This window comes from Gavialis gangeticus, unplaced genomic scaffold, assembly GCF_001723915.1.
Source record: "Gavialis gangeticus isolate Ggan-Ray unplaced genomic scaffold, GavGan_comp1, whole genome shotgun sequence".
Taxonomy (NCBI): Eukaryota; Metazoa; Chordata; order Crocodylia; family Gavialidae; genus Gavialis; species Gavialis gangeticus.
In genome coordinates this window covers 19,115,202-19,122,400 of record NW_017728997.1, presented here as the reverse complement: position 1 = coordinate 19,122,400, position 7,199 = coordinate 19,115,202, and the positions used below count along the sequence as shown (strand labels likewise).

Below are 7,199 nucleotides of genomic sequence, written 5' to 3'. Positions count from 1 at the left end.
TTCCTGCCCCTGGAGCAGCCTGCCGTGGGGCTGCTGCCTGCCGCTCCCTGACCTGGCCCCACTCCCTCCAGCCGCGCTGGACTACGTGAAGAGCCACCCGCTCGAACCTATCGACGTGGCCGACTTCGAGTGCGCCTGCGGCGTGGGTGTGGCTGTGACCCCCGAGCAGATAGAGGAGGCGGTGAGGAGGGGCGCAGGGCACGCAGCACCAGCGTCGGGAGGTGCAGGAGGCGCAGCCCTGTCCAAGCTGCCAGGGCGGTTCCTGCTGTCAGGCTGCTCTGCCCAGCCCTGGGAGCTGGGGTGCCTTGCGGCAGATGAAGGTGGGCGCCCGCGGGTGCCAGGGAGCAGCTTGCAGCCTGGCCCTGACGGACCCTGCCCGTCTCTAGGTGGAGGCTGCCATCAGCAAGCACCGCGCAGAGCTGCTGGCCGAGCGCTATCGCTTCAACATGGGGCTGCTGATGGGTGAGTGCCCCTGCCCTGACCTGTTCTCCTGGTCACTGCGGTACAGTGGCACCGGGCTTCCCCTGCCCTGGGGGTTCGCCTGGCCCATCCGATCAGCTCCTTTGGCCCTGGGGCCTCAGCTGGGCCCATGCAGCCCGCCTGTCCCTTGGCCAAGCCGTGCCCTGCTGGAGATGCTGTTGCTGCCCCACGGAGTGCCATGGGGGCCCTAGTGCAGACAGTGGGCTGTGGCAGAGGGACCTGGCTGTGCCCCCCAGGGTTTCTGCACACCATCTTCGGGTGGGCAGGGCCCGTGCTTGTGGGTAGCTGTGCCCATGTCCATGCTCCTGGGCTGTGCCAAACAGGCCATGGCCCTTGCCCAAAGGGGCTGGCCTGTGTCCTGGGGCCTGTGGGTGGGGAGCCCCTAAGTGAGTGCCCAACAGAGTTGCCTTCTGTCGCTCGCAGGGGAGGCACGCAGCAGGCTGAAGTGGGCAGACGGAAAGATCATCAAGAACGAGGTGGACCTGCAGGTGGGCTGGTGCTAGGGCTGGGGTGGACAGTGCTGCCTGGGAGGGCCCAGATGCCATGTCCAGGTGCAGAGGGCAGGACCCAGGGGCACTGGGGTGGGTGCCCTGCCACCCTGCCCATCCCTCCACACTCAGCCCCCTTCCCTGGCAGGTGCTGCACTTGCTGGGCCCTAAGACGGAGGCTGACCTGGAGAAGAAGCCAAAGGTAGTGGGCGAGGGTGGGTGGGTTCAGGCCTTGAGCCGCGCAGTGACTGAGCTGCTTTTCTGTGGCTGTGCATGACACTGTGGGACTGGGGGGGCTGGCAGCAGTTGACATTCCCTGTGTGCCTCCCCACAAGCTCCTCATGGGACTGGCTGTGCTGCAGCGGCCCCTTCCCCCAGCTGCTCTTGGGTGTCGCAGCCCCCGCAGACAGCGCCGTGGCTGGCAGGGAGTTCTGGTGCTCCAGGGGGGCAGGAGCTCTCAGCTCCGTGCTGGGCAGCCCTGCCCAGAAAGGGGCTCCCGTGGCTGTAGGAGCTGGCCGGCCTATGCTGCAGGCAGCTGGCGGGGGCAGCTTTGTGGTGGGTAGTGATGGGAAGCCCCACAGCGCTGATGCTGCTCCCTGTCCCCACAGGCTGCCAAGGCCAAGCCAGCTGAGGTGGAGAAGAGGCGTAAGGTAGCCGTAGTGGTGAACGGTGAGTGGCCTTTGCCCCGCGGCTGGCTGTGAGGCAGCCTCAGTGGGCCTGGCTGTGCCTTACGTGGGGGGCAGCACTGGCAGGTCAGGGCTTGCTGCCCTCCTCCCTGTGGGGGTCTGCGCATCCCAGAGACTGGCCTGTCTGCCCCATCAGCCAGGATCCCACTCATCCTGGGTGGGGGCAGGGGCTCAGTCCAGCTCCCCCCACCCTAAGGACCCTCGTTTCCCCCCTGCAGGGGCTGAGAGCCTGGAGGGGCGGTCACTCATGGAGCAGCTGCGTGGCGAGGCCCTCAAGTTTCACAAGCCGGGTGCGTGCAGGGCAGGGGGTACATTGTCAGGGTGCCTGGGGCAGCTCCCGGGGCATTGGGGTCCTGCCCTGCCCACTCACAGCCTCCTGCTTCCCTAGGTGAGAACTACAAGGCGGATGGCTACGTGACCACGCCTCTCACCATGGCCCTACTGAAGCAGCACCTAGAGATCACCGGCGGGCAGGTGGGTCGGCCCTGCCACCAAGCCTTCACAGAGCAGTGGGGCGGACAGGGACCTGCAGGGGTTACATCCAGTTGCAGCCCTGCCGGAGGCAGGATCAGCCCCATCCAAACCAGCCCAGACAATTCCTGTGTGCAACCTCTGACCCACACGACACAGTTGCTCTGATGGCCTCAGGCATCACCTCTGCCCCGCCTCCGGAAAACGGGGGCTGCGGCCACCAACATCCTGTTCCTGTACAAGGTTATCAGTATACAGCCCAGCCCGAGGCCGTGCCTCTGCTGCAGAGGAAGGCAAAATCCCTTAGTACACACCAGTCTGAGCAGGGGGGATATCCCTCGTTTGAGTCCCATTTCTCTTTTTGGGGTTTTTTGTTGTTCTCCCGCCCTGGAGGGGGGTCGGGCTAGAAGATCTACTAGGTCCCTTCCGACCCTTAATCTATGAATCTATGAATCTTCCTGCCCCAGGGCAGTGTGGGGCTGAGATGGAGTGTAGGAGCAGGACCCTGCAGGGTTGGGGCCAGCAGGAGCATTGGCTGCAGCCCCCAGGGGAGGCTTAGAAAACCCCCTGACACAGGGCAGAAAGCAGGTGGGGGGGACAGCCAGCACAGCTGAGAAACCTGGGAGTTCGCACAATAGAGCCACCGGCACCACTGCACCTAGATCATCCCAGAGCAACACCTGTCCAGCCTCTCAGATGCCTCCACTCCCTGCGGCAAGGCAGGGCAGCACTAGGGTCGTGCCAGGCAGGGAGATTTCCCCCTTCTCCCAGGCTCCAAGATGCCTCCCCTCACTGGGCTGCTGGCCAGACCCTGCAGAAGGATCTGGTCCCATGCTCCCTGCCCTGGCACCTGGCCCCTCAATGCTGTTTCCCACCTCCCCAAGGGCCAAGCACCCTCTGGCTCACCGGGGAGGACCCTGGTGGTGGTGCTGAGCTGGGGGATGTAGCCAGCCCTGCCTAGCCAGCCTGGGTAAGAGCTTGGGGGTTGGGGCTGGTCTCAAGTGGAGGACACTGATAGTTGGGTCTCCCACAGGTGCGGACGCGGTTCCCGCCAGAGCCCAATGGCATCCTGCACATCGGCCATGCCAAGGCCATCAACTTCAACTTCGGCTATGCCAAGGTGAGGCCCTCTGGCCTGGCACCTGTTGCCCATGCCACCTGGGTCCCGCCCCCTGTGCTGAGCGGCTCCGGGAAGCAGTGGGGGCAGGGTGCTGGCGCAGGGGGCTCTGCAGGGTTCACCAGGCCGTGCCCCTCCGCAGGCAAACGATGGCATCTGCTTTCTGCGCTATGATGACACCAACCCCGAGAAGGAGGAGGAGAAGTACTTCACGGCCATCCGGGAGATGGTCGAGTGGCTGGGTACAGGACATGGGGCTGTGGAGCACCATAGGGAGGGAGGGGCAGCACTGGGACACAGGAGCTGCTGCAGGGGTGTGGCTGGCAGGGCTGGAGGGCAGGAGCAGGGCTCTGAGCTGCGAGCCAGGCCCTGCAGATCCAGGGTGGGTGGTTGGGGAAGATGCCGCTGACCCGGCCTGGTCCAGCCCACTCCTCTGTTGCTGTGTGGGGTCCAGCACTGAGGCAAGAGCCACCTGTGCCCCAGGCCTAGCGCTGAGCCTGGTGCTTGGAAGCAAGGGCCCTGGCGCTAAAGGGGCGCTGGGTTACGGGCTCTCTGCTCCCTGCAGGCTACGAGCCATATGCGGTGACGCATGCGTCTGACTACTTCGACCAGCTCTATGCCTGGGCTGTGGAGCTCATCTGGAGGTGACCCTGGGCCCAGGCAGGGCTGTGTGGAGGGGGCTGTGGTGGGCTGCACCAGCTGGGGGCAGGCAGGTGGGGGTCAGGCCCAAGCAGGGCAGGTGGGAAGTGCTGCACCTAAGGTGGAGCGGTGGGCTCTGGTTGTCCAGCTACCCCAGAGGTGGGCTAGGCGGGGGTGCTGGAGCTGGCTCTGACTCCCTCCCTGCCCCCCCACAGGGGCCATGCCTATGTCTGCCATCAGAAGGTGGAGGAAATCAAGGGCCACAACCCACCACCCTCACCGTGGCGGGACCGGCCAGTGGAGGAGTCGCTTCTGCTCTTCGAGGTACTGCGCTGTGCTGAGGCATCTGGGAGCACCTTCCTCACCTGCTCCAGCCCCCCAGCTCTAGAGGTTGGGGGCGGTAGTCAGCAGCCCCGCTGCCAGCTCCTGCCCCGTGACACCTCTCCATGGGTGAGGCGGTGGTTGAGGTCCCCTGTCTTGGCAGGGTATGCGCAAGGGGAAGTTTGAGGAGGGCGAAGCCACGCTTCGCATGAAGCTGGTGATGGAGGATGGGAAGATGGACCCTGTTGCCTACCGCATCAAGTACACACCGCACCACCGCAGCGGGGATGCCTGGTATGCTGTCTGCCTCCGGCTTGGGGTCAGGGCACGGGGGGCTGTCTCACGCGTTGGGGCTTGGGGTCAGCCTGGGATGACTGGGGCGTTCTGGTACCTGCTAGGGCCCAGGGGGGTGGCGCTGCCAGGTGGAGCAGAGCAGGGTCTGCTCCCCAAGGGTGGGCTGGGATGGGTACATAGCCTGGGCTGCATGTGCTGGACTCTGGTCCTGGGAGGCTGGCAGGGAGGAGCTAGGTGGTGCAAAGCGCGGCACGTTGCATGGGTAGGCAGGGGGGTCATGGCACTGGTCCCAGGCGCTCAGTCCCTGCTGCCTTCCAGGTGCATCTACCCCACATATGATTACACTCACTGTCTGTGCGACTCCATCGAACACATCACCCACTCGCTCTGCACCAAGGAGTTCCAGGCCAGGTGGGGAGCACTGGGGAAGGCTCTGGGGGTACTGTAGGGCCAGGTCGGGCGTTGCCAGGGGTCAGGGGGATGCTGGTCCAGGCTGGCTGTGTGGGGTCTGCAGGGCACAGGGAAGAGGGCGCAGGGGCTGTGCCAGCTGCAGGCAGTGATGGGGTTCCCTGGCAGACGCTCGTCCTACTTCTGGTTGTGCAACGCCCTGGACGTGTACTGCCCCGTGCAGTGGGAGTATGGGCGTCTGAACCTCCTCTACACCGTTGTCTCCAAGCGCAAGATCATCAGGCTGGTGGAGACGGGTGCTGTCAGGTGAGGGCTGGGCCTGGGGCCAAGCACTTGGGGCTGGGGCTGGCCATGCCGTGCCACTGACTGTGCATGCTGCCGTTGCAGGGACTGGGATGACCCACGGCTCTTCACGTTGACGGCGCTGCGGCGCCGAGGCTTCCCTCCCGAGGCCATCAACAACTTCTGTGCCCGGGTAGGTGCTGTGAGGGGTGGATGGGACCATGCCGGGTGGGCAGGTAATGATGCAGTGTCTCTGCAGGTGGGAGTGACGGTGGCCCAAGCAACGATGGAGCCACACCTGCTGGAGGCCTGTGTGCGGGACGTACTGAACGAGCAGGCTCCTCGTGTCATGGCTGTGCTGGACCCACTCAAAGTCACCATTACCAACTTCCCAGCTGCGAAGGTGAGGCTGCTGGGGATGGGGCGGGGGGGCTCCACAGGGGCCAGGCCGCCGTGCCAGTGCTGCCCACCCCACCTGACCCCCACCTTCCTCCATAGGCTCTGGAGGTCCCGGTGCCCAATTTCCCAGCTGATGAGACCAAGGGCGTCCACCACGTGCCCTTCCTGCCCACCCTCTACATTGAGCAGAGCGACTTCCGGGAGGTGAGCCAGGCGGCTGGGGGATGCTGGGAGCCAGTGCTGCCCAGGGGCAGAGTGGCCGTGCCAGTAGGCCAGGACAGCCCTGGCCTGGTTGCGGTGCCCAGCCCTGACGTGGCAGGTTTCCCGGCAGGTGCTGGAGAAGGGCTACAAGCGCCTGACTCCTGGGCAGCCGGTGGGGCTGAGACACACAGGCTATGTCATCGCCGTCCAGAACATCATCAAGGTGAGTCTGGACGGGCCCGGCCTGGCTCAGCACCAGATGCGGGGGGTGGAGCTGGCACCCACCCTGGGGGAGGGGCTCACTCCAGATGGCTCCCCTCCACCCCAGGATGCCAGCGGGCATGTGACTGAACTGGAGGTGACCTGTATGCGGTCGGACACCGCAGAGAAGCCCAAGGCCTTTATCCACTGGGTGTCGGAGCCGCTGGTCTGTGAGGTCCGGCTCTACGAGCGCCTGTGAGTACCACCTGCCCCGTGCTGTCTTCACACACATCCACGTGTCAGTGCTGGGACAGAGCACCCTGGGGTCCATGCTTCCCCCCCCGCGGGAGGGAGCTGCACCAAGCAGGTGCCAGGAGCAGTGGCGAGTGGGGCTGACACAGCCCTGTCTGATTGCAGCTTCCTGCACAAGAACCCCGAGGACCCCGCGGTCGTGCCGGGCGGATTCCTAAGTGACCTCAACCCCGTGAGTGGGCAGGGAAGGGGTGGCAGCTGGTGGGGGCCCCAGGAGGGTGGCTGCTGGGGCAGGGGAGCCCTGGGCTGCAGGGGCAGTAGCTGCAGCCTGGGCCAGGTGCAGGGCAGAAGGAGCGGCCCAGCTGTCACCCTGCGCCTGGCACCTGTGGCGGAGGCAGGGAGCAGAGCCAGGGCTCCAGCCGCTATATGCTGCCTCCCCCAGGACTCGCTGCAGGTGGTGGAGGACGCCCTGGTGGACTGCTCTGTGCGGGCAGCACGGCCCTTCGACAGGTTCCAGTTTGAGCGCCTGGGCTACTTCTCAGTGGATCCCGACAGCACGGAGAAGAAGGTCCGTGTCTTTGTCCTTGCCAGCCCCACTAGGCACTGCCTGCCACGGGGTCCAGGCCGTGCTCAGCGTCTCTCCCCCTCCCCAGGTGGTGTTCAACCGCACCGTGACCCTCAAGGAGGACCCGGGCAAGGCCTGAGCGGCCGGAGCCACTGCTGCTGCCCTGGCGCCGGCATCTGCGCAGGAGCGGCCCCTTCCACCGGCCTGGGCAGGGGCAGGCGCTCAGCCAGACCCAGGCCCTGCACAAGCATGAGAGCCACAGCTGCCTTAATGCGGGGCCGCTCACCCGCTCCAGCACCTCCCTCAATAAACCTGAGCACTGCAGCTACTGCCTCCTCCTCACTGCGGGGGGGGGCAGCTGGGCTAGTGCCCTACTATACGTGTGCGTGTGCACG

The 7,199-nt window shown here is 65.6% G+C and overlaps 1 protein-coding gene across 1 annotated transcript in view; it reads left to right on the top strand.

Moving 5' to 3' along the window:
* Positions 1-7,128, top strand: part of QARS (glutaminyl-tRNA synthetase) — a 20,056-nt gene extending 12,928 nt beyond the window's left edge. The window contains exons 6-25 of the mRNA XM_019504591.1: positions 904-968; positions 1,117-1,170; positions 1,577-1,637; positions 1,873-1,944; positions 2,043-2,128; positions 3,159-3,245; positions 3,385-3,484; positions 3,808-3,886; positions 4,097-4,205; positions 4,366-4,496; positions 4,815-4,907; positions 5,073-5,210; positions 5,292-5,379; positions 5,446-5,589; positions 5,685-5,789; positions 5,917-6,009; positions 6,115-6,242; positions 6,405-6,471; positions 6,682-6,807; positions 6,893-7,128. Of these exons, the coding sequence (XP_019360136.1) occupies positions 904-968; positions 1,117-1,170; positions 1,577-1,637; positions 1,873-1,944; positions 2,043-2,128; positions 3,159-3,245; positions 3,385-3,484; positions 3,808-3,886; positions 4,097-4,205; positions 4,366-4,496; positions 4,815-4,907; positions 5,073-5,210; positions 5,292-5,379; positions 5,446-5,589; positions 5,685-5,789; positions 5,917-6,009; positions 6,115-6,242; positions 6,405-6,471; positions 6,682-6,807; positions 6,893-6,943 (1,877 nt within the window). The 3' untranslated portion in view covers positions 6,944-7,128. The remainder of the gene's footprint in view (positions 1-903; positions 969-1,116; positions 1,171-1,576; positions 1,638-1,872; positions 1,945-2,042; positions 2,129-3,158; positions 3,246-3,384; positions 3,485-3,807; positions 3,887-4,096; positions 4,206-4,365; positions 4,497-4,814; positions 4,908-5,072; positions 5,211-5,291; positions 5,380-5,445; positions 5,590-5,684; positions 5,790-5,916; positions 6,010-6,114; positions 6,243-6,404; positions 6,472-6,681; positions 6,808-6,892) is intronic.
* Positions 7,129-7,199: the final 71 nt, after the last annotated feature.